At 38.6% G+C, this 27,264-nt stretch overlaps 1 protein-coding gene across 1 annotated transcript in view; it reads left to right on the top strand.

The window, feature by feature from the left end:
• Nucleotides 1-27,264, top strand: part of SLCO1C1 (solute carrier organic anion transporter family member 1C1) — an 81,733-nt gene that overhangs the window by 14,614 nt on the left and 39,855 nt on the right. The window contains exons 4-5 of the mRNA XM_013964182.2: nucleotides 16,969-17,101; nucleotides 25,094-25,218. Coding sequence (XP_013819636.1) covers nucleotides 16,969-17,101; nucleotides 25,094-25,218 — 258 coding nt within the window. The remainder of the gene's footprint in view (nucleotides 1-16,968; nucleotides 17,102-25,093; nucleotides 25,219-27,264) is intronic.

The following is a 27,264-nucleotide window of genomic DNA, read 5'->3' as shown; positions in this document are numbered from 1 at the left end:
GAAAAGACCAAGAGATTTTAGTCACTGTTTTAGAAGTATTTTAAAGAGTGTAATCCCACTTAGTCATCTTCCTAAACTGATAAACTAAGAGTCTTTGATCTTTGGTTGAAATAAAAAGATTAGTAGCCTCTGTGGTCCTTAATGGCTCCAGGTTCAGCTTCACTTGATCCTTTAGAAGAGTGAAGAAATATTTTTCAACTGTTCAACAATTACTTTTTTCATTCTGTTGGGTCACAGGCTAGCAAGCCCTGTACATGGCCCAGCTTTTTTTTTTTTCAAAGTTTGTCTTTTTTCAATTGAAGAATAATTGCTTTACAGTCTTGTGTTGGTTTCTGCTATACATCAGTGTGAATCAGCCACAGGTATATATACGTCCTCTCCCTCTTGAACCTCCCTCCCACCTCTCTCCCCATCTGACCCTTGTAGGTTTTTACAGAGTCCCGGTTTGAGTTCCCTGAGTCATAAAGCAAATTCCCATTGGCTATCTACTTTACATATGGTAATATGTTTTCATGTTACTTTCTCCATACATCCCACACTCTCTTTCCTCCCCCCACCCCCCCAACCCCGCCACCCCCACCATATTCCTAAGTCTCTAACTGAAGACATAGAGCCTGGAGTCAGTGACAGAGACATCAATGGTTTATCTGAGAAGACTTACCTGTCTGAAGCATTGCCCTGGAGCAACGCCCCAGGAAGAGGGAGCAAGAGGGCAGGCAGGACAGGGTGGTAGTCTTTGCTCCAGGGGAGGAGGGGGGAGCTTACCATTCATAGGGGGAATTCATTTTAGGTTGGCTCATTTGTTTCCCAGGACCAGTAGGAGACACGCCCCTTCATTGCCCCTTTGATAAGCTGTTCTGTGGAGATGTTCTGACCTGAAGTTAGAGCAATCAGTAGCTGGAAGGTCAAGTATATAGGAAGGTCAGTCATGTGAGTAGGGTGTAACTGAAGCATGCCATGGTTGGACAGGTACAGAGAGCAAGAGGAGTTATCTTGGGTGGCCTGATCATACAAGTTCATACTATGTATTTCAGTTCTTACCCTAAATAACTTGAGAAGGAAATGGCCACCCACTCCAATGTTCTTGTCTGGAAAATCCTATGGACAGAGAAGATTGTTGGGCTACAGTCCATGGAGTTGCAAAGAGTTGGACATGACTTAGTGACTGAGCATGCACTCTAAATAACACAATAAGAATGAAGAGAGTATACAGGTAATATTTTACCTTCAGGCTTTTGCTTCCCAAATCCATCTTTTATCACCTTATCAGAAAAAATGTCTTGGATCAGTGCTAGTCAAACATTAATAGTCACACAAATGACTAGACAGGTTTGTTAAAATGCATAGACTGATTCTGTAGGAAGGGAAGTAAGGTCCTGCATATCCAACAAGCTTCAATACAATGTTAATGCTATTCATCAATGGGCTGTAATCTGTGTAACAAGTTTATAAAACATCTGATCGTATCACTCCCTTGTGTAAACTCCTTAGATCAGTGGTTCCCAACCTTTTTGGTACCAGGGACCAGTTTCATGGAAGACCATTTTTCCATGAATGTCATGGGCAGGGGTAGGGGGATGGTTTTGAGATGATTACACTGTGATAAGTGCATTACATTTATTGTTCACTTTATACCTATTAATATTATATTATGATATATAATGAAATTATTATATACCTCACCATAATGCAGAATCAGTGAGCCCTGAGCTTGTTTCCCTGAGCTCAGGCAGTAATGTGAGCGATGGGGAGCTTCCTGTAAATATAGATGAAGCTTCACTCACTTGTCCAGTGCTCACCTCCTGCTATGTCCCCCACTCCTAATAGGCCACAGACTAGCACTAGTCCATGGCTCTGGGGTTTATGGGACCCGTGCCTTAGATAGGTCTGGTTAGGAGATGTATTCTTTGATGCCTGCCCTACCTACAACCCCATATAGAATGAAAAACCATGGAGAGAACTTCTCTGGTGATCCAGTGGTTAAGAATCTACCTGCAAATGCAGGGGATGCGGGTTCGATCCTTACTCAAGGAAGATTTCACATGCCATGGGGCAACTGAGCCTGCAAGCCACAACTGCGAAAGCCTGCATGCCCTAGAGTTTATGCCCCACAATAAGAGAAGCTACCACAATGAGAAGCCTGTGCCCTGCAACTAAAGACTAGCTCCTGCTTGCTACAACTAGAGAAAGCTGGCACACAGTACTGAAGACCCAGCACAGCCAAAAAGAAATAATTTTTGCTTACAAAAAAGGCCATGGAGAGTCAAGGTAAAGGTAACACTGCATCAAGAGAAGAAACAAGTACAAAGAGGAAACTGAAGCAGATCAAAAGAATAAATTAGATTTACAGAAAGAAGAAGAAATACACAGATATAAAATTATACATGAAATATTTCTTTGATTAGTGCTTACTCTAGGTTATAGTATAAAAACATTTTAGAGCTGAAGAAACTTAGAATCTAGTCCAAACTTACTCTTAGATTCCCAGACCCCAGTGCAAAACTTGAGAGGATCTATATTTAATAGAGGGTACTAATGTTACACAGGAAGTGAAAAAGGACCCTGACTCTAAACTCATATTAACCCTTCCAGAGCATTCTAAGGATAGAAATTTTTTACTGGATTAGATGCAATAAAAGTCCTCTTACTTCCATTGCAAAACTTTATCCCAAACATCAAGGGGTTGCTGTAGTTAATTGCAAGCCCTAGTTTTCCAGAAAAGTGGGTTTCCTGACCATAATTTTAATTCATTCCTTTGTCTGTCTCCACATTCCTTCCTTCCAGTGTTCTGGACCCATTCCCACACTCTGTCTCTAGCTTTAAATTCTTCAATTATTTTTTGGAGAACAATTTCATTTATCCTCTAATATCAATTGTCATTATCATCTAATATCCACATACTAGACATTCAGTTTCTTCCCACATATACTGCTTTCCCTCTAAGGACTCTTTCTCAAACAATGGCCAGGAAAGCAAAATTTTTTCTATATCAAGACCTACTAATATTTCTAGATAGTAATTCTTTGTTATAAATATTTTCCCAGGTGTTTTCTTCTAAATATGTAAACGCTTTTGCTTTTAAAGGCAGTTTGGGGTTCACAACAAGAGTGAGCAGATAGAGATTTATCATATACCCTCTACTTGAACACATTCATAGCCTTCGCCATTATCGACATCCCCCACCAGAGTGGGACATTCATTATAGTTGATGACATACAATGACAGCTCATTATCATTCAGAGTCAAGAGTTTACATTAAGGTTCACTGTTGGTGTTATGTAGTCTATGGGATGGAAAAAATGTATAATGACATGCATCCACTATTATAGTATCATACAGAGCACTTGCAAGGCCCTAAAAATCCTCTGTGCTCTGCCTATCCGTCCATCCCTACCCACTATCCCTTGGTAACTACTGATCTTTTAACTGTCTCCATAGTTTTGCCAATGTCAAAATGTTATATATTTGGAAGCATACAGTATGTAGCTTTCTCAGATTGGCTGCTTTCACATGGCAATAAGCATTTAAGGTTCTTACATGTCTTTTCATACTGAGTAAATAATTTTTTTAGCACTGAATAATAATCCATTTTCCAGATGGACTTTAGTATATCTACTCATCTACTAAAGGACTTCTTGATTGCTTCCAAGTTTTGGCAATTATGAATAGAGCTACTATAAACATGTGCAGATTTTTGTATGGACATGTTTTCAACTCTTTGGGAGAAACACATTGGAGCAAACTTGCTGGGTCTTATAGGAAGCATATGTTTATTTTTGTAAGACACTGCCAAATTGTCTTCCAAAATGGCTATATCATTTGGAATGAGAGGTTAACAACAAATGAGAGTTCTTGTTACTCTGCACCCTCAGCACCATTTAATGTTCTAGATTTTGGCCATTCTAATAGATATGTAGTGGTCTGTCTGTCTTTCTTTCTTTCTTTCTTTTTCTAGTTTCCTGATGACATGCAAACTTGAATATCTCTTTTCTGTGTTTATTTGCCATCGGTATATCTTTAGTGATCTGTCAAGGTATTTAGCCCACATTTTAAACAGGTTGTTTGTGTTCTTATTGTTAGATTTTAAGCGTTCTTTGTGTATTTTGGATAACAGTCCTTTATCTGATATAGCTTTTTCAAATATTTTCTCTTGGTATGTGGCTTGTTTTTTAAGTCTCTTAACATTGTCTTTCATAGAGCAGAAAATTTTAATTTTAATAAAGTCTAACTTATCATTTTTTTCTTTCATGGGTTGTGCTTTTGGTGTTAGTTCTAAAAAGTCGTCACCAAACCCAGAGTCTTCCCTGGTGGCTCAGATGATAAAGAATCTGCCTACCATTGCTGGAGACCCAGGCTCAATCCCTGGGTCAGGAACATCCCCTAGAGGAGGGAATAGCAACCCATTCTGATATTCTTCCATGGGAAATCTCATGGACACAGGAGCCTTATGAGCTACAGTCCATGGGTTTGCAAAGAGTGGGATACAACTGAGTGGCTAACACTTAAACCCAGGGTCATCTAGGTTTTCTACGTTATATTTTAGAAGTATTATAGTTTTACATTTTACATTTAGATCTGTGATCCATTTTGAGTTTATTTTTGTGAAAACTAATGTTTATGTCTAGATTCAGGATTTTTTGTTGGTTTTTTTGCATGTGGATGTCAAGTTCTATCAGAACCACTTACTGAGAAGACTTATCTTTGCTTTATTGTATTGCCTTTGCTCCCTTCTCAAAGACTGCTGCTGCTGCTAAGTCGCTTCAGTCATGTCTGACTCTGTGCGACCCCATAGACAGCAGGCAACCAGGCTCCCCTGTCCCTGGGATTCTCCAGGCAAGAACACTGGAGTGGGTTGCCATTGCCTTCTCCAATGCATGAAAGTGAAGAGGGAAACTTAAGTCGCTCAGTTGGTTCTAACTCTAAACGACCCCATGGCCTGCAGCCTACCAGGCTCCTCTGCCCATGGAATTTTCCCGGCAAGAGTACTGGAGTGGGGTGCCATTGCCTTCTCCTCTCAAAGACTAGTTAACTATAATTCATGTAGTTCTTTTCTGGACTGTCTATTACGTTCTATGTATCTGTTTGTCTTTTCTTTCACCAATGTCACACTGTCTTCATTACTATGACTTTATAGCGTGTCTTGAAATTGGGTGGTGTCTGTCCAACATTTTGTTCTTCAATATTTTGTTGGCTGTTCTAGGTATTTTAATTCTGGCTGCCTAGGTATTTTAATTCTCCACGTAAACTTTAGAATCAGTTTGTCACTATCCACAAATAACTTTCTGTGATTTTGATTGAGATTGTATTGAATACATAGATCAAAGAGAAAAGAACTGATGTCTTGACAATACTGAATCTTCCTACCTGTGGATGTGGGATATAATCTCTCTCCATGTATTGAGTTAGTTGATTTCTTTAGTCAGAGTTTTATGCTTCTCTTCATGTAGATCTTGTACGCATTTTGTTAAATTTATACTTATTTTAGGAGATGCTAATGTAAATGCACTGGTAATAGCAAACACCCTCTTCCAACAACATAAGAGAAGGCTCTACACATGGACACCACCAGGTGGTCAACACTGAAATCATACTGATTGTATTCTTTGCAGCCAAAGATGGAGAAACTCTATACAGTCAACAAAAACAAGACTGGGAGCTGACTGTGGCTCAGACCATGAACTCCTTATTGCCAAATTCAGACTGAAATTGAAGAAAGTAGGGAAAACCACTAGACTATTCAGGTATGACCTAAATCAAATCCCTTATGATCATACAGTGGAAGTGAGAAATAGATTTAAGGGCCTAGATGTGATAGATAGAGTGCCTGAAAAACTGTGGATGGAGGTTCATGACATTGTACAAGACACAGGGATCAGAACCATCCCCATGGAAAAAAAATGCAAAAAAGCAAAATGGCTGTCTGAGGAGGCCTTACAAATAGCTGTGAAAAGAAGAGAAGCGAAAAGCAGAGGAGAAAAGAAAAGATATAAGCATCTGAATGCAGAGTTCCAAAGAATAGCAAGAAGAGATAAGAAAGCCTTCCTCAGTGATCAATGCAAAGAAATAAAGGAAAACAACAGAATGGGAAAGACTAGAGATCTCTTTAAGAAAATTAGAGATACCAAGGGAACATTTCGTGCAAAGATGGGCTCAATAAAGGACAGAAATGGTAGGGACCTACCAGAAGCAGAAGATATTAAGAAGAGGCGGCAAGAATACCCTGAAGAACTGTACAAAAAAGATCTTCATGACCAAGATAATCATGATGGTGTGATCACTAATCTAGAGCCAGACATCCTGGAATGTGAAGTCAAGTGGGCCTTAGAAAGAGAGCATCACTACAAACAAAGCTAGTGGAGGTGATGGAATTCCAGTTGAGCTGTTTCAGATCCTGAAAGATGATGCTGTGAAAGTGTTGCACTCAATATGCCAGCAAATTTGGAAAACTCAGCAGTGGCCACAGGACTGAAAAAGGTCAATCTTCATTCCAATCCCAAAGAAAGGCAATGCCAAAGAATGCTCAAACTACCGCAAAATTGCACTCATTTCACACACCAGTAAAGTAATGCTCAAAATTCTTCAAGCCAGGCTTCAGCAATATGTGAACTGTGAACTTCCTGATGTTCAAGCTGGTTTTAGAAAAGGCAGAGGAACCAGATATCAAATTGCCAGCATCCGCTGGATCATTGAAAAAGCAAGAGAGTTCCAAAAACATATCTATTTCTGTTTCATTGACTATGCCAAAGCCTTTGACTGCGTGGATCACCACAAACTGTGGAAAATTCTGAAAGAGATGGGAATACCAGACCACCTGACCTGCCTCTTGAGAAACCTATATGCAGGTCAGGAAGCAACAGTTAGAACAGAACATGGAACAACAGACAGGTTCCAAATTGGAAAAGGAGTCCTTCAAGGCTGTATATTGTCACCCTGCTTATTTAACTTATATGCAGAGTACATCATGAGAAACTCAGGGCTGGAAAATCACAAGTTGAAATCAAGATTGCTGGGAGAAATATCAATAACCTCAGATATGCAGATGACACCACCCTTATGGCAGAAAGTGAAGAGGAACTAAAAAGCCTCTTGCTGAAAGTGACAGAGGAGAGTGAAAAAGTTGGCTTAAAGCTCAACATTCAGAAAACTAAGATCACGGCATCCGGTCCCTTCACTTCATGGGAAATAAATGGGGAAACAGTGTCAGACTTTATTTTGGGGGGCTCCAAAATCACTGCAGATGGTGAATGCAGCCATGAAATTAAAAGATGCTTACTCCTTGGAAGAAAAGTTATGACCAACCTAGATAGCATACTAAAAAGCAGAGATATTACTTTGTTCACAAAGATCCGTCTAGTCAAGGCTATGGTTTTTCCAGTGGTCATGTATGGATGTGATAATTGGACTGTGACGAAAGCTGAGTGCCGAAGAATTGATGCTTTTGAACTGTGGTGTTGGAGAAGACTCTTGAGAGTCCCTTGGACTGCAAGGAGATCCAACCAGTCTATTCTGAAGGAGTTCAGCCCTGGGATTTCTTTGGAAGGAATGATGCTAAAGCTGAAACTCCAGTACTTTGGCCACCTCATGCGAAGAGTTGACTCACTGGAAAAGACTCTGATGCTGGGAGGGATTGGGGGCAGGAGGAGAAGGGGACGACAGAGGATGAGATGGCTGGATGGCATCACTGACTTGATGGACGTGAATCTGAGTGAACTCCGGGAGTTGGTGATGGACAGGGAGGCCTGGCATGCTGCGATTCATGGGGTTGCAAAGAGTCGGACACGACTGAGCAACTGAACTGAACTGAATGTAAATGATATGTTTTTAAACTCCAATTATTCACTCCTGGCATACTAGAAAATAATTGACATTTGTGTATTAACTTTGTGTCTTACAACACTTCTATGGTCACATATTAGTTACAGGAGTTTTTTTGTTTATTCTTTCAGACTGTCTACAAAGATGATCATGTCCTATGGGAAGAAAGACAGTTGTATTTCTTCCTTTCAAATCTGTATACGTTTACTTCCTTTTGTTGTTCTATCGCATTTAGTTGGACTCCTCGTGAAATATTGAAAAGCAATTTTAAGAGGACACATGCTTGCCTTGTGCCTGATCTTAGTGGAAAAGCTTTGAATTTCTACCATTAATTATGATATTAGCTATGCTTTTTGGTAGTTTTTTTTTAAAAATCAACTTGAGGACATTCCTCTATCTTTCAAGTTCATGTAGGTTTGTTTTTTTTTTTAATCATGATTGGTTGTAGAATTTTGCCAAATGTTTTTTCTGCCCATGTTGATTTTTCTTCTTTAACCTGTTGATGTGATGGATTACATTAATTGGTTTTCTATTGCTGAAACAGCCCTGAATACCTGGGATAAGTCCTGCTCGGTCTTAATGTATAATTATTTCTATATATTGTTGGATTTGATTTGCTATTATGTTGTTGACAGTTTTTGCTCCTATGTTCAGGAGACATTTTAGTTTGTTTTCTTTTCTTGTAATGCCTTTTCTGGTGTTGGTATTAGGGCAGTGTTACCCTCAAAGAACTAGGGGGTATTGCCTCTCTATCTTCTGAAAGAGGTTGTAGAGAATTAGTATAATTTCTTCATTAATTGTTTGGAAAAGTTCACAGTGAGTCTATCTGGATATTGTACTTTCTGTATTGGTAGAATATTAACTATTGGTTCAATTTTTTTAAATAGATATAAATGTATTCAGATTATCTGTTTCTTTCTATATAAGTCTTGGTAGATTGTATCTTTCGATTTGAATTCTTCCTTCTCATCCTTTGTATCACTGTTATTAATCATTTTATTTCACTTATATATAAGAAAACATGCGTACATAAGAATACATCACTGAAAACATTTTTTATATTATTTTGAACTATTATCTGCTGGACTTATTACAAATAAGAAAAATAAAAGTTTTACACTTATCTTCACTTATCTCTTTTTCTCTTTAGTTATTAAATCATGTCTGACTCTTGCAACCCCATGGACTGTAGCCTGCCAGGCTCCTCTGTCCATGGGATTCTCCAGGCAAGAATACTGGAGTGGTTGCCATTTTCTTCTCAAGGGGATCTTCCTGACCCAGGAATCAAACCCAGGACCCCTGCATTGCAGGCAGATTCTTTACCAACTGAGCTATGAGGGGAGCCCATCTTTACTTATGCCTTCTCTGAAGCTCATCCTTTCTTTATCTGAGATCTGAGTTTCTGAACTTTATTATTCTTTTTTCTCTAAAGAACTTCTTTTAACATTTCATTCAAGGCAGGTCTACTAGAACCATTTCCTCAGTATTTGTCTGATATAGTATTTTCTGTTTGCTTCTGAAGGATAACTGCAGGGTACAGAATTTTAGGTTGGTGGAGTTTTTTCTCTCAAGACTTTGAAATTCTTTTTATATGCCTTTCTTGTTTGCATGGTTTTGGAGGAGAAATAAGATATAATTATTTTCCTCCCCTATGGGTAAGGTTGCTAAAAAATCATCTCATATTTGATTTTCTATAGTTTGAAAATGACATATCTGGTTTATATTTTTTGGCATTTATCCTGCTCATTGTTCTCTTAGCTTTCTAGATCTGTGGTTTGGTGTCTGACATTAATTTGATAGAAATTCCTAGTCGTTACTTTAAAAAATATTTCATCTATTCCTTTGTCTCTTTCTTCTCTTTCTAGAATTCCCATTACCTGTATGTTACATCTTTTATAGTTCCACATCCTTGGGTATTCTGGAATTGTTTTTCAGTATTTTGCCCTTCACTTTTCAGTTTTGGTGTTTTCTATTGATATACCTTCAAGTCAGAAATTATTTCCTCAACTGTGTCCAACAAGCCAATCAAAGGCATTCTTTACTTCTGTTACTGTATTTCTGTTCTCTAAAATTTTTCTTTATGGATCTTTCTCAGAATTTACATCTCTCTGATTTACATTGCCCGTTTGTTCTTGCATGCTGTTTACTTTTTCCATTAAAGATCTTGGCATCTTAATTATAGTTGTCTTACATATCTAGTCTACCAACTCTGAAATCTCTGCCATGTCTGGTTCTGATACTTGCTCTGTCTCTTCCAAAAGTTTTTCTTTTTAATTTCAGTATGTCCTTTTTTTTTTTTTTTCTTCATAGTCAGAAAAGATGTACTGGATGAAAGAAGCTGCTATAAACAGGCCTTTAGTAATGTGATGGTAATATGTGAGGGAGAGAAAGCATTCTATGGCCCTATGGGCCTTAGGCTCTTAGTGAGTCTATGCCTCTGGACTCTGAACTTCAGGGGTGCTTTTCAGTCCCCCAACCCCTCATTGGCGGGACAGGATAGCTAGAGTGGCTGGAGTTGGGTATTTCCCTTCCCCCAGGTCAGCTGGGCTCTGATAATGCCCCAGCAGGTTAGACTCTGGTTTCTAGCTCCCCCTAAAAGCAGGCTTTCTTAAGATAAACAGAGTGCCCTGGCATATTTCAAATGGTTCCCTTTCCCCTCCCCATGCTGGAAGCACAAAAAATTTAATCTCTGATATCACTGTGAAAACCTAATTGAGCTCTTGAAGTAAAGCTCACAAAAGTGTGGGGGCCCTCAATCACTGGATCCCTTTGGAATTTTCTTCCCTCAGAATTGTCAATGCTGAGCCTCTTGTCAGGTAGAGTTCAGGTTTTTCTTACCATAAAGCTTGTTCCCAAGGAGATTTATTGCTGTGGATTTCTTTTCCAGCTGGCCACAATTCTTTGCATTTGCCTGTTGGTCTCTCCAATTATGAGGGCAGCAGTTTACCCTATGATCCCACCTCTCTGACAGATCTAAGATTTGTTGATTTTTCAGCTTTTTACTTAGTGTTAGGATGAAGAAAACTCTTCTAGCTTCTTATATGCTGGATCAAAAGAGGCATTCTAAAATAGAATTTAAAAAAATTCAAAGCCAGGGAGCAGCCTCTTTATATTATCATAACAAATTGTCTAATCAGCACTAATTCAATATATACTTATCCCAGGTATTTGAAATACCCTTTTATCACATAAAAACTTATCTATTAAGTGTAAATCTTTTCCATAAGTCTGTTGATCCCTAACTCTATACAAGACTGTCTTCTTGATTATAGTTTTATAACTAGCTCTGCAATTAGGTAGGAAATTTTCCAACTTTTCTATAATTTTTTTTTCTTGGTTGTACTTAGAATAGTTTTCTGAAGTATCCCATTTGGTTTGGTTGAAATTGCATAGAATTTATATATCAAATCAGATATATTTTATGTTAATGAGTCTTTCCATCCAAGAACATGGTGTGTATCTCCATTTAGTTAAGTCTTTTTATAGCTTTCAATATTATATTTACAAACTATAAATATACTACTTATTTTCTGCTATATTTGTTCCTACATTTTTAAAGTTTATGTTGCCATTATGAAAAGAATTTTTGCTACATTTCTTATTTAGTAATTCTTAGGGTACTGGAAGAGTATTAATGTCTAGTGTTACAAGTATACAGCAATCTTGTTGAATTTGTTAATTCTAATTGATTGTCTATAGATGCTGTAGAGTTTCCTGAACTCTAAGACAGAAGGTAATTTTATGTCATTCTTTCCCATTATTAGATATAGTATTTCTTGTTCTTGTGTTATTCCACTGGCCTCAGTACTATGTTGAATAGAAGCAGTGACAATGGGCATCCTTGTCTTACATCTTACCTTAGTGAAAATACTTTCAAAATTTCACCATTAAACAATCTATGAGCTGCACAGTTTTGATAGATATACTTTAAAAGCTAATTTGCCCAGATTTTTCTCATCATAAATGGCTAATTATAGTAAATGCTTTTATATGTCTGATCCCCTGGAATAGGAAATGGCAACCTGCCAGGGTCCAGCCCTGGTCGATCCAGGGAATTTGAAGGGGAGATGGAGTTGGCGTCCTAGGAAAAAGCTATTTAATTAGAAATATAAAAAGAGATTAGAAAAGAATAGTGTAGTAGGAAAATTAGTGGAGAAAAAGAGGCTGAATAACTTGGTTTACGTGGAATACCAATAAAACCTCGAGACAAGAGGTTTGGACCACCTACATAGGTCACCGGCGCCCACTTGAACAGTGGAGAGTGCCCCGCCTTGGGCTCCCTCTCACATGGGTCTTAGAAGCCAGGGCAAAATTAGGAGGCTTGGTGAGCATCCACGCTCCAGATGGGAATTCAGCCAGAAGGGGAAAGAAAGAATGACACGGGGGAATCAGTCTTTCCAGAAACTGATCCGTTTTCTTTGTTTTTCAGGTTCGCTTATATACTTTTTGTTATACATAGGGATGAATAGAGTCATGTGGGGTCAGCAGACCTGACCTTTATCAAAATCAGGTGTTTCATATAAATGTATACTAAGGTCTTAGGGGTTTTACATCATCTTATGGCCATGAGGCCTGCTGACATTTTTTGGCTCTTTCTGATAACAGTCAGTCAACCAGAAAACTTATTTTTTCCAGTGGTGATTTTTTTCTTAAACCAGGTGCCACCCTCCGAAGGTACCAGGTAAAGTTCATTCCTATAGGGTGAGGGTGTAATGGGTTACAATTAAGAAAGGAATTTACTTAGCCTAAGGTTTAACATGATTAATATCAAAGGTTAATACTTATTTCTCCTATATGCTAGTTATATTCATTATAAGGGCAGAGAATATGGAGACTTGGCAGCAAATATTGCCCCAACAAATGAAAACCCTTCACCAATATAATTCCTAATCAACCCACTATATTATACTAATAATTTTCTAACTTCTCAAAAGAATCTGTATTTAGAAAGTTTAAGGCATCTCGTGCCTCTCACGGTTGGGAGGCTGTGAACAATCACATGTGGCTGGACGAACCTGTTCAGGCAGGCTAGAGAACCTTCAGAGGAGTTTGTAAGTTGAAGCACTCCTGTCACGTCCAGGAATTTTTATGGACTGGAGCTACAAGTTAACTCCTTCTCCGAGAGAGGTGGTGGGGGACAACCCCCCCGTAAAGTCAGAGGTATAGGTGAGAGCATAAAACAGTAAAGTAGGCAGACTCTGGTTTTGGGGGGTAGATGCTCAGGAACAGGGGGTCTCCTGAGGCTCAATCCTGCCTTTGTGTATGCCAAACCTCCTTCCTCATGACCTTTGCCACAGGTGGAGTTCCTCACACTTGCTCCCAGCATCACCCACTCCAGTATTTTTTCCTGGAGAATCCCATGGATGCAGGAGCCTGGTGGGCTACAGTTCGGGGGCTCACAAACAGTTGCACATGACTGAAGTGACTGAACACAATACAATCATGGAACTTTTCTCTTTCCATTATTTTATATACAGCTTTAATTAACAGATTTGTTTCTTATTTGGTGGTGCCCTTCCACTCCTGGGCTTCCCTTGTGACTCAGACGGTAAAGCATCTGCCTGCAATGCGGGAGATCTGGGTTAGATTCCCGGGTCGGGAAGATCCCCTGGAGAAGGAAATGGCAATGCATTCCAGTACTCTTGTCTGGAAAATTCCATAGATGGAGGAGCCTGGTAGGTGACAGTCCATGGCATCGCAAAGAGTCAGACACAGCTGAGCAACTTCACTCACTTCCACTCCTAGAATAAACTGCATTTGGTCTCTTCCACTGTCTTCATCTAGTTTGGATTCAGTTCAGTTCAGTTCATTCACTAGTCGTGTCTGACTCCTTGCAACCCCATGAATCACAGCACGCCAGGCCTCCCTGTCCATCACCAATTCCGAGTTCACACAAACTCATGGCCATCGAGTCGGTGATGCCATCCAGCCATCTCATCCTCTGTCGTCCCCTTCTCCTCCTGCCTCCAATCCCTCTCAGCATCAGGGTCTTTTCAAATGAGTCAACTCTTCCCATGAGGTGGCCAAAGCATTGGAGTTTCAGCTTTAGCATTAATCTTTCCAGTGAACACTCAGGACTGATCTCCTTTAGGATGGACTGGTTACATGTTGATTTCAAAAAAATAAATAAATAAATAAACTCAAATTCCAACTGCTATAACAACTAGTAGATGATCATTAAATACTTCTTAAATACTCTTGAATAAAACTATTAACAGGTAAATGAATGAATTGTATGTTTTGGAATAAATTATTTCCTTCTGTGGACAAAAAAAAAAAAAAAATAGGATGGACTGGTTGGAACTCCTTGCAGTCCAAGGGACTCTCAGGAGTCTTCTCAAACACCACAGTTCAAAAGTATTAATTCTTCAGTGCTCAGCATTCTCCACAGTCCAACTCTCACATCCATGCATGACTACTGGAAAAACCATAGCCTTAACTAGATGGGCATTTGTTGGCAAAGTAATGTCTCTGCTTTTGAATATGCTATCTAGGTTGGTCATAACTTTCCTTCCAAGGAGTAAGAGTCTTTTAATTTCATGGCTGCAGTCACTATCTGCAGTGATTTTGGAGCCCCCAAAAATAAAGTCTGACACTGTTTCCCCATCTATTTCCCATGAAGTGATGGGACCGGATGCCACGATCTTCGTTTTCTGAATGTTGAGCTTTAGGCCAACTTTTTCACTCTCCTCTTTCACTTTCATCAAGAGGCTTTTTAGTTCCTCTTCACTTTCTGCCATAAGGGTGGTGTCATCTGCATATCTGAGGTTATTGATATTTCTCCTGGCAATCTTAATTCCAGCTTGTGTTCCTCCACCCCAGCGTTTCTCATGATGTACTCTGCATATAAGTTAAATAAGCAAAGTGACAATATACAGCCTTGATGTACTCCTTTTCCAATTTGGAACCAGTCTGTTGTTCCATGTCCAGTTCTAACTATTGCTTCCTAGTTTGGATTACAAGTTTGTATTATTCTTACAGGCATGAGTTGGGTAGCTTTCTTTTCTATTATTTGAAGTACTGTGTTTGGGGAAAGAGAGGAAGAGAGAAAGCAGGAAAATTTAGCACTCAAAAACTTGATAAAAACATATTTGTAAACCTCTCTGGACCTGTTGTTTTTTCAGAAGTTAGTAATGGTAGATATGAAAGAATTTTGATATCCAATTTGTTTTCTTTTTTTAAAGATTATACGTCACCATTTATTTTCTAAGTCTATCTTGTGAGAACTCAGAAAGCTTACTAAAAAAAGGAAGCAAAACCCACAGATATTACAGAAGTTCAAATGGTATTTTGTAGTGTCTGGGATACCCACTTATATAACACAGAAACGGCCTGTAAACATGAGTCCTTTATTGTGACATATTGGTGATATGGGAATTTGGGTAATTATGGTGATGGGGGGCACATTACCTGTAAGCTAAAAGTTAGGTTTTGATTTAGTTTTGTTTATTTACTGTTACACATTAGCAAAATTACAGACATAATTATCAATATATATATATTACAACATTTCTTCTACTAAATACTTAAATAAGTGATTTCATACAGACTTAAGCTTTTCTTATATGAAACCTAGAAAGAGCTCAATCCTTCCTGGTGAAGAAGCCTGAAGCCACTGTAGCCAGGAGCAAGCTACTTCTTTCACTATCATTATTATCCTCAAAACGATAAAAATTGCTGCTGTTTTTGCATTTAACTAAAGCTGGCAGTGTGAATAGACAGTAGTAAATTAGATGATTGCTTACAGATGTAAGGAAACTCACTCTTTCTGGAAAATTGAAAACATCAACAACTTCAAACCTAGGCCACCCAACAGACTCCACAATCAATTGCTGGAGAAATGATAAGTTTTACTTTATCTAGCACCACAATCTTTAAAAAAATAAATACTCCAAATGTAAATAGCTAAAACATTAAAGTCCCTTGAAATCTAAGACCCTAAGCAATGTTTATCAAAGCATGTTCCAGGAATTATCCCCATCAACACATTTGAATGAGTATTAAAAATGCAGATTTCTTGGCCTGTATCCCCTCCCCCATCCATGAAATCAGAAACTGTTGAGAGCTGCCAAGATTCTGCATTTTAATGTTTCTGTGAATATTTACCTTGCCACTCCTTTCCAGTAATTTTTGTACACAGCAAGGCATGAGAAAATCTTGCCTAAAGCATGTTTAATCAGTTAATCACCATCATCGACTGCTTCACTGGAGATATTTTAGAAAGCCTGAAGTCCTACCTTCAAAAAGCTTTATTCTTTATTTTTTAAAAAGAGTTGGTTATATCTTACAGACTTTTTATTTCATAAAATTTGTATTCTGAGCATACATTGAGATAATTATATAAATATAATTGATGTGTTTATGTGGAATAATTTTTTATTTCTCTTTTGAACCTTTTATTTTCGTAAAAAGTATGTAAGCAAGCAGGCTTCCCAGGTTGTGTAGTGGTAAAGAATCTACCTGCCAAAGCAGGAGATCCAAGAGATGCTGGCTTAATCCCTGGGTCAAGAACATCTCCTGGAATAGGAAATGGCAACCCACTTCAGGATTCTTGCCTGAAAAATTCAATGAACAGAGGGGCCTGGTGGGCTACAGTCCATGGAGTCTGAAAGAGTTGGACACAACTGAGCATTTCATAATTTGATTTCATAAAGTGAAACAATTGTATTTTTTTTTCTTTGGGGAATATCAGCTAAAGCAAGACTATATGATGTATGTTTTATGGGAAACCAAGAGAGGTTTTAATAGAAAATGTTAACAAATGAAGAAAGAGTAATAAAGTTTACTTCAAAATCACCAAGAAAAATTTAAGAGTGAAACTATAGGAAGCCTTACAATTTAATTTATTGATAAAACACTTTAAAAGGACAAATAATTAAGGTGGATGAAAACAAGGTAGAATGGTTAGTTATTAAAGTATCTTGATAAAGGGATGACATGATTGAAGTAATGAATCTCAGGATTGTTTCAACAGTCATCTCAGATTAAAGGAAAGACAGACAAATGATGGGGAAGATGGTGGGAGATGGTTTAGTCAAAACAAACATTGCCCAACTTGCCATAGACATTCATTCATTCAGTTATAGTTATTTAGTTATGCTGATGACTTTCTAAGTTCTCTAATTTATGAACATTTTATTCTTTTCCCCAAAGGGAATCTCTTAGTTATAGCATTTGTTAGCTACTTTGGAGCCAAGCTTCACAGGCCAAAAATAATTGGAGCTGGGTGCCTGATCATGGGAGTTGGAACATTGCTCATTGCAACGCCTCATTTCTTCATGGAGCAGTAAGTCTAATGCAAATATCTTTTTCTTATGTTAACCAACAACTGTATTGCCTCTCTTTTAATGAATACAATTAACTATTTTAATTTGAGAAAATAATTCCTGGCCATTACAATAACCATGATAGTTTGTATCATGATAACCATGATAATTTACATCTGATTTTATTACATGCACTTTGGGCAAAATTTCAAAATGTTTACAATTTTGCTTATGATTTAATAAACTGTAAAAAAATGTCTTTCAATATACCACTATGTATGGATGTCAACGTTATTTAAGGGAAATTTTCACAAACATGCCTTCATTCAAATAATTTAATACAGCTGTGGAGGCAATGTTCTAAGTAAAAAAAAAGTAATAAGCATCAAATGAGTGTTGAATGGGTAATAAAAGAATGCTACAGACAATATGCTGGATCATGGTAAAATTGACTGGTAGATCATTGACGGAGGGATACATTACCAACTGAAATAACTATTCAAGATTCAAGTATTATCTCACAGAACTTTCTCAACAGAAGTGGAGTGTTTGTATTCTGCAAACTTGAAGTTTCCTGTTGATACTTTTGTTAGTAATTTTATTAGTACTTGCATACAACTTTAGTAGTTCCAAAGATTCCATCATATCATCTTCATAACAACCCATGAGGCAGGAGAGCACAGCTTTTCCTTTTTTTTCTTAGTTTAAAGCTAAGGACCATACCTAGAGAGTCTGGTGACCTTCTCAAGTTTAGGTGTTTTGTAATTTACAGAACTCGATCCTTAAAACAGGCATTCTGATATCTTCTTCATTCATATACATACTGCCTCTCTTCTCTGTGGTTGCCCATTGCCTACTGAGCCAAGTGACAAGCAAGAGGTTTTAAAGCAAGAGAATATTTTAGGAAATTATGTCTCAGATATATTTTTGATGACTTCCCACTCTAGACCACCATACCATGACATTTCAAAGCTGGAGAGATTTACAAATGATCTGCGTGTGTGCTAAGTTGCTTCAGTCATGTCTGAATCTTTGTGACTCTATAGACTAGCTTGCCAGGGTCCTCTGCCCATGAGATTCTCTAGGCAAGAATACTGGAGTGGGTTGTCATGACCTCCTCCAGGAGATCTTCCTGATCCAGGGACTGAACCCATGTCTTTCACATTTCCTGCCTTGGCAGGCAGGTTCTTTACCACTAGTGTCACCTGAGAAGCCCACAAATGATCTGGTCCAAACTTTTTCTTGGATTCCCAGGTCACTTATATAAGTATAGTCTGATTTTGGTATCTATATCCAATCTATAAAAACAGCTCACAGAATCCTTTGTGTAGAATCTTTCCTACCTATTTGCATGGTTTCTGTGATCCCTTTGTCTTTGCATGGCTTCAAGATTTCTGCCTATTCTTTAGACACATATCTGACCTCCTTTCCACAGGGCAGAAATGTCCTTACATCACTGAGATTCTACAAAGGTATTATCTGCAGCCAGTGGGTAAGGAGGAGGAAAGGGAGAGGGCTGAGGAAATAGTCTGTAATCCCAATAACCCCTGCTTGATCCATTTCTGTGTTATCTATTCTAGTCATTGAATCTCCATGCAGCTATTTGCTCAGAGGGGGAAAAAAAGAGTCCCACTAAAAATATTAAAACATTTGAAAGCAGTTACAGAAACTAGATAAATCCTTGACCCTTGATCTAACTCATTCGGAAGGGCATCAGTAGCTCAGAAGAAATGTGACCTTGGGCATATTACCTAGCCTTCCTAGACCTCAGTTTATGCACCTTAAAATACATATTATAGGTAATAAAACAATAGTTAGCCTGTAATATTGTTGAAGATATTCAGTGAGATGACACAGGTAAAATGCTTAGCTAACAGCTGTGTCATTCTAGTTGTGTTTTGTTATCAATCCTCTTTAGATAATTAAGCCACCTGGTTTTAACCAGAGATGGCAACGATTTATCTTAAAGGTGTTGCACTCAGATTAAGAATAGTGTCGCTTCAGTTCAGTGCTGTTCAGTTGCTCAGTCATCTCTGACTCTTTGCGACCCCATGAAATGCAGCATGCCAGGCCTCCCTACCCATCACCAACTCCCAGAGTACACCCAAACCCATGTCCATTGTGTCGGTGATGCCATCCAACCATCTCATCCTCTGTTGTACCCTTCTACTCCCACCCTCAATCTTTCCCAGCATTAGGGTCTTTTCAAATGAGTCACCTCTTCGCATCAGGTGGCCAAAGTATTGAAGTTTCAGCTTCAACATCAGTCCTTCCAATGAACACCCAGGATTGATCTCCTTTAGGATGGACTGGTTGGATCTCCTTGCTGTCCAAGGGACTCTCAAGGGTCTTCTCCAACACCACAGTTCAAAAGTATCAATTCTTCGGTGCTCAGCTTTCTTTATGGTCCAACTCTCACATCCATACATGACTACTGGAAAAACCATAGCCTTGACTAGATGGACCTTTGTTGGCAAAGTAATGTCTCTGCTTTTGAATATGCTTTCTAGGTTGGTCATAACTTTCCTTCCAAGGAGCAAGAGTCTTTTAATTTCATGGCTACAGTCACCATCTGCAGTGATTTTGGAGCCCCAAAATATAAAGTCAGCCACTGTTTCCACTGTTTCACCATCTATTTCCCATGAAGTGATGGGACCAGATGCCATGATCTTAGTTTTCTGAATGTTGAACTTTAAGCCAACTTTTTCACTCTCCTCTTTCACTTTCATCAAGAGGCTCTTTAGTTCTTCTTCACATTCTGCATTAAGGGTGGTGGCATCTGCATATCTGAGGTTATTGATATTTCTCCCGGAGATCTTTATTCTAGCTTGTGCTTCTTCCAGCCCAGCGTTTCTCATGATGTACTCTGCATATAAGTTAAATAAACAGGGTGACAATATACAGCCTTGACGTACTCCTTTTCCTATTTGGAACCAGTCCATTGTTCCATGTCTGGCCCTAATTCTTGCTTCTTGAACTGCATACAGATTTCGCAGGAGGCAGGTCAGGATGGTATTCCCATCTCTTTCAGAATTTTCCACAGTTTATTGTGATCCACACAGTCAAAGACTTTGGCATAGTCAACAAAGCAGAAGTAGATGTTTTCCTGGAACTCTCTTGCGTTTCCCATGATCCAGTGGATGTTGGCAATTTGATCTCTGGTTCCTCTGTCTTTTCTAAAACCCGCTTGAACAATCTGGAATTTCATGGTTCACATATTGCTGAAGCATGGCTCGGAGAATTTTGAGCATTACTTTACTAGCGTGTGAGATGAGTGCAATTGTGCGGTAGTTTGAGCATTCTTTGGCATTGCCTTTCTTTGGGATTGGAATGAAAACTGACCTTTTCCAGTCCTGTGGCCACTGCTGAGTGTCCCTTCAAGTTAATGACAAATATACTAATACAAGAAAATCAGAAGGAAAAGTATATCTAAGAAGCCAATCAGGCTCGTGCTTAAAAATAAAGATGAATTCTTATCAACCACCTTTAGATGTAGAAAGATACATTTGTTCATTTATTATTTAGTGTCTGCCAATTGCCTGGTGGGTTTTTCTGGTGGCTCAGATGGTACCATGACAGACAATGGAGAAAAATCAAAAAGAAAGAAAACAAAAATACCCTCCCCCAAACACACACACACAATTCTTTCCCTCATGAAATTTACTTTCTACTGAGGATTATTATCATTTCTTTCCAACTTTTCACAGCATTAGTCAAATTGGACACTTGTTCAAAATGTTAATTTTTGTTCTTTCAATGATGACTATACTCTGCTTGGCAGAAATTCCCTTGATGTCAATAAAACATAATATTAATTATAGATATCAATTATTAAGGGCCTACTTCCAACAGACTGTGTTCAGTTTTATGTGTGTTAGCTTACCTGACTCATGAATTTGATAAATATATATTGGTCACTGTTCTAGGTAACAGGAATAGAGTAGTGACAAAAACCTCTGCTGTCACGGATCTTATTAGAAAGAGAGAGAGAGTAAACAAACAGATAAATAGTGACATATGCTGGAAATGTTAAGTGCCATAGAGAAAAATAACCCAGGGAAGACACATAAGAGTACATGAGGGCTTGCAGTTTAAAGCAGCGTTGTCAGGGGATTATTTACCAAGATGATGACTTTTCGGAAAGGCTGAAAGAGATGAGTGCCAACAGACATCTGGGGAAGAAGATTCCAGGCTAGATGAACAGTGACTGTTTCTATAGCAGGAGGATGGAGTCAGGCATGATGTCTGCTGCAGGGGCGAGCAAGAGGAAAGTGGGTTTGGGGGTGGTGGAGGTGGTAGAGAAGGAGACTTCAAGTTGATTCTCAAACCGTGATGGACATTTAAATTGCCTGAAGCTCTTGACAAAATGTAGATTCTGAGCCAGTAGTTCTGGGTGGGTGGTTGAGATTCAGCTGGTGCTACACCTTTATAGACCCCACAACACAGGTAATAGGTCACCAATTATTGCAAGGATGATACCTCCTCAGAATGGGATGAGAAGCCAGGTGAGAGATTTGAACAGAATGACACAATCTGACATATTTTTAAAAGGATCTAGTACCTACTGCTCAGGAAAATAACTCTGGTGGAGCCAATATGAGAGCAAAGAGATTATTTAGAGGGCCACTCTGCAACTTCATGAATCAGAATCAAGAGCATGTCAGTGGGGCTGGAAGTTAGGACAGAACTAAAATCCCAGATTTAAAAGATTTTAAACCTATATGCAGGTCAGGAAGCAACAGTTAGAACTGGACATGGAACAACAGACTGGTTCCAAATAGGAAAAGGAGTATATTAAGGCTGTATATTGTCACCCTGCTTATTTAACTTATATGCAGAGTACATCATGAGAAATGCTGGGCTGGAAGAAGCACAAGCTGGAATTAAGATTGCTGGGGGAAATATCAATAAACTCAGACATGCAGATGACACCACCCTTATGGCAGAAAGTGAGGAACTAAGAGCCTCTTGGTGAAAGTGAAAGAGAAGAGTGAAAAAGTTGGCTTAAGCTCAACATTCAGAAAACTAAGATCATGGCATCTGGTCCCATCACTTCATGGGAAATAGATGGGGAAACAGTGCAAACAGTGGCTGACTTTATTTTTATGGGCTCCAAAATCACTGCAGATGGTGACTACAGCCACAAAATTAAAAGACTCTTGCTCCTTGGAAGGAAAGTTAAGACCAAACTAGACAGCATGTTAAAAAACAGAGATGTCACTTTGCCAACAAAGGCCCATACAGTCAAAACTATGGTTTTTCAGTAGTCATGTATGGTTATGAGAGTTGGACTATAAGGAGGGCTGAGCACAGAAGAATTGATGCTTTTGAACTGTGGTTTTGGAGAAGACTCTTGAAAGTCCCTTGGACAGCAAGGAGATCCAACCAGTCCATCCTAGGGGAATTTGGTCCTGGATGTTCATTGGAAGGACTGATGTTAAAGCTGAAACTTCAATACTTTGGCCACCTGATGGAAAGAGCTAACTCATTTGAAAGACCCTGATGTTGGGAAAGATTGAAGGCAGGAGCAGAAGGGGACGACAGAGGATGAGATGGTTAGATGGCATCACCAACTCAATGAATATGAGTTTGGATAAACTCCAGGAGTTGGTGATGGACAGGGAGGCCTGGCGTGCTGTATTTCGTGGTGTCGCAATGAGTCGGACACAACTGAGTGACTGAACTGAATACCACTGGCCCCCTGTTCAAGCACTTCTTTGTTTACTTAAACAATAGAGCCTAAATAAGCACAGACCACACCTATAGCCCCCATCTTATAACTAAGAAAACTGAAATTTGAAAAGGTTGTTATTATAGTATTTAGTGACAAAAGTGGCACTTACATAAAATTCTATTTATTCAAGATCTAAATAATTTTATATGCAGCAGTTGCCTTCTGATAGATTAAACAGAAAGCTCAAATAACCAAAACTTTCAAATTACTACCTAATTGCTATTGATAGTCATTTTAAGAGCATTAGGTTTTATATTGGGTTAGTCAAAAAGTCCATTAGGGTTTTTCTGTAAACATCTCATGGAAAAACTCAAATGTACTTTTGGCCAACCCAATAATAATTCCTGGTATCTCTGGAATTATATTAAAGAAAGAAAATTATATTTACCATGATTTTAATGCTAAATGTTCTCCTCTGTAGCTAATAATCTTTAAAATTTATTGTCATTAAATAGTTTTTTTTAATTTTTCTGAGGTTTATTATAAAAATATTCAGACATATAAAAAAGAACTTAAAAGAATTGCACAGGAACATCCATACACCCAACACCTGAGATGTTACTTGTCTTTGTAACTTAGGAAACCTATTTTGGTCAAGGATTCATTTGATAAAAGTGCCAAAACTATGAACCTTTTCCCTTAAATACATATATACAAAAATATTTTTATTTTTCCAGCAGGGTTCATAGACCCATTGACGTGTAGGTTATGCAACACTGATATGCACTGTCACTCAGTCATATCCGACTTTTTGCAACCCCATGGACTGTAGCCCACCAGGCTTCTCTGTCCACAGGATTCTCCAGGCAAGAATACTGGAGTGGATTGCCATGCCCTCCTCTAGCAGATTTTCCCAACCCAGGGATTGAACCAAGGTCTCCCGCATTGCAGATGGATTTTTTACCATCTGAACCACCAGGGAAGCCCTGACATAAGATAAGCCATTTACAAATCTGAATATGTTAACAAGTCAATACATCTTGACCTTATTGTGTTAAATAGCTATTACTATTTTTAACATTACTATGATGATTAGCCTTTAGCCACATAATGCCTGAACAAAATGAGAATCAAGGTGATGTGATTCCTTTCATCAGTTACCTCTGCCCTGAACGGTGCTTGTGGAGCAGAAAAATTGACTTCTGAAGGGTAATTTGAGAATGAGTATGGTGCTATGACAAACCTAGATAGCATATGAAAAAGCAGACATCACTTTGTCAACAAAGGCCCATATAGTCAAAGCTATGGTTTTTCAGTAGTCATGTACGGATGTGAGAGTTGGACCATAAGGAAAGCTGAGTGCTGAAGAATTGATGCCTTTGAATTGTGGTGCTGGAGAAGACTCTTGAGAGTCCCTTGGACTGCAAGGAGATCAAACTAGTCAATCCTAAAGGAAATCAACCCTAGATATTCATTGGAAGGACTGATGCTGAAGTTGAAGCTCCAGTACTTTGGCCATCTGATGAGAAGTGGTGACTCACTGGAAAAGATTCTGATGCTGGGAAAGATTGAAGGCAAAAGGAGAAGAGGGTGGCAGAGGAAGAGATGGTTAGATAGTATCACTGAGTCAATGGACATGAATTTGAGCAAACTCCAGGAGACAGTGAAGGATAGAAAAGCTTAGCATGCTACAGTCCATGGGATTGCAAAGAGCTGGACACAACTTAGCAACTGAACAAAACAATAATGGTGCTGGGGAGCTGTAGATGGAATGATCACAGTCCTACCATGTGGCATTGGCTCCTCGATCCAGCTGCCATAGTAACCTTATAAACAGAGAACACTAGAAATAACTTAGAGCCAGAATAATAAAATGAAGACTAGGATACTGTCTGGATAAAGGGTTCAAAAAGCCTAAGTATCATTCTCAGTTCTCTAGAATCAACATTCCAGGTGTTCTACTAAATTTACAACTCCAAGTATAGACATTAATTGTTATTTATTGTTTTCAGAGATAAGCATGATGTTATGGAATGTTTGATATTTTTTCACCAACAGAGTAGGTGATTTATAGTTATTATTTTATATTAAAATGAGCCTCTCCAAATCATTCTTTTATTGTCTTTCATGACACTGGGCAGTTGGTTCAGATATAGTGTAATAAATGTGAAGCAGATATTCTAGCACTCTCTTCAGAAAACTGTACTGTTAAATGCTGGTTTGATTTAGTGATATAGATTCAGAGAGAGCTGTAGATTCATACAGGTATCCTAGTGAGTCAAGTAGTATACTTATAATGTTTTTCATATGATGCTAAGAAAATGTTCTTTTTATACAGGTACAAATATGAAAGGTATTCTCCTGCCTCCAATTCCACTCTCAGTATCTCTCCATGTCTCCTGGATTCAAACAATTCATTACCAATTCCAGCTGTGGAAAAATCACAATCCAAAATAAATAATGGTAAGATGATTACTTTTTACTTGAGTAAACAAGTTATTTTTAGTCTTTATGGGTGATTTAGCATGTGGTATATGATTTTTACTGTCAAAAGCTTTACTAATTAAATTGAGATATTATAGTGCCGTTAAAAAAAATCATAGAATATAAAGCTGAAGCTCCAATACTTTGGCCCCCTGATGTGAAGAGTCAACTCATTGGAAAAGACCCTGATGCTAGGAAAGAATGAGGGCAGGAGAAGGGGGGCAACAGAGGATGAGGTGGTTGGATGGCACCATCAACTCAATGGACATGAGTTTGAGCAAACCCTGGGAGATAGTGAAGGCCAGGGAAGACTGGTGTGCTGCAGTTCATGGCATCGCAAAAAATCAGACACAACTTAGTGATTGAACAACAAAAACAAAAGCAGTATATCATGAGATCTTAAGAAAATACTCAGAAAATCAAATATTATAGAAAGATGGTGCATTAATTGCTGATGACTGGGAAAATTTACAGCAGTTCTAAATAATGTGTACTGTGAAACAGGGTAAAACAAGTTTAACATGTACAAATCTCATATAAAGTAAATTTATTTTTTCCCCAAACACAGTTTAATTTTTGTGTTCAGCCCCTTTTCATCAAAATGGCAAAAGCGTGATGTCAATTTGTCCCTAATCTCTACCCACATTCCTAGGGGTAGCTTACATTCTAAGGAGCTTACATAATTTCCCTTTAGGGGGAAATTGTGGGAGGGTAGGTCTTGGTATTATCAGTCCTCTGTCAGTCTAAATATTTAAAATCCTCCTGGCCACAGTGTTTGTTCATACACGTCATCTCGGGGTCATCTTATGTCCACATTTGTGTCCTTTACAGCATAGCAGCTCTCTTTGATGCAAAAGTGACCATCATGGAAACATGAAATAATTCTAGTTTCCACCCAAGTTAGGGTTCAGGGAATTTTGTTAGCATATCCAGAGTTCCATGTGGCTGACCCACATTGCACAGCAAGGCTATGTGTGGGCCATGCTTGGGAGCATGGGAACCATCTCTTCTGTGTTATTCTAGGCATTGGAAGCCCTGTGAAGAGGCAGGGGCAAGGATGCTTAGCAATACCACATTTCATCCTTGGGCTCTTGCTACCTCCCTGGCTCTACCTATCCGTGGTGGCACAGGTTTCCTTACTCATGGAGTCCATGAATCTACCCACAGGTCTTCGCCATGTCTCTGGGATGCTGCACTGGTGGACACTCAAATCCTCTCTCCCCACAGACCTTCAGCATCAATAGGCTCAACCCTTCCTCTCCACTACCCTCATCTCTCTCCTACTCCTAGGCTGCAGAATCCGCTTCTATAGAGGCAGTGTGGAAGCCCTTCTTTTACATACTTACTATCTATCTAAATCTTTCATCTATACCATAAAACCATTTTACTCCCCTGACATCCTCACTGATGCTTTCCTTTGAGATGTCCTTTTTCTGGCAAATGACTCTGACTCTGAATGAGTCAGACTCAGAGAGGCTTGACTCTGAATGAAAGCAAGGATAGGAAAATTGAAAAAAATACTGAAATATGAGGAGAAAAATGGGGGTGGTCATATACACGTAAAAAGTTTATCCTATCCTGCTGTATGAAAAGAAGGCATTTTAGAAGAAAAGGAAAGCATGAAAGTAGGCAATAGATACATTAGGGAGAACATATATAAATCAATGAATGAAAACAGAGGGATTGTTTATTTAAGAATATAATGGATATTTGGACCATTAAAAAAAAAAAAAAAACTGAGTGCCAAATAATTGATACTTTTGAACTCTGGTGCTGAAGAAGACTCTTGAGAGTCCACTGGACAGCAGGGAGACCAAACCAGTCAATTCTAAAAGATATCAACTCTGGATGTTCACTGGAAGAGGATAAAATGGCATCACCAACTCAATGGACATGAGTTTGAGCAAACTCTGAGAGATAATGAAGGAAAGGGAAGCCTGGTATGCTGCAGTCCACAGGATTGCAGAGTCAGACATGACTTAGCCACTAAACAACAAACGTTTAATTCAGTTTAATTCAGATCCA

The sequence above is a fragment of the Capra hircus genome, chromosome 5 (genome assembly GCF_001704415.2).
Source record: "Capra hircus breed San Clemente chromosome 5, ASM170441v1, whole genome shotgun sequence".
In the NCBI taxonomy this organism is placed as follows: Eukaryota; Metazoa; Chordata; class Mammalia; order Artiodactyla; family Bovidae; genus Capra; species Capra hircus.
The sequence above is the reverse complement of the archived record's forward strand: the minus strand, read 5'-3'. Positions and strand labels throughout refer to the sequence as shown.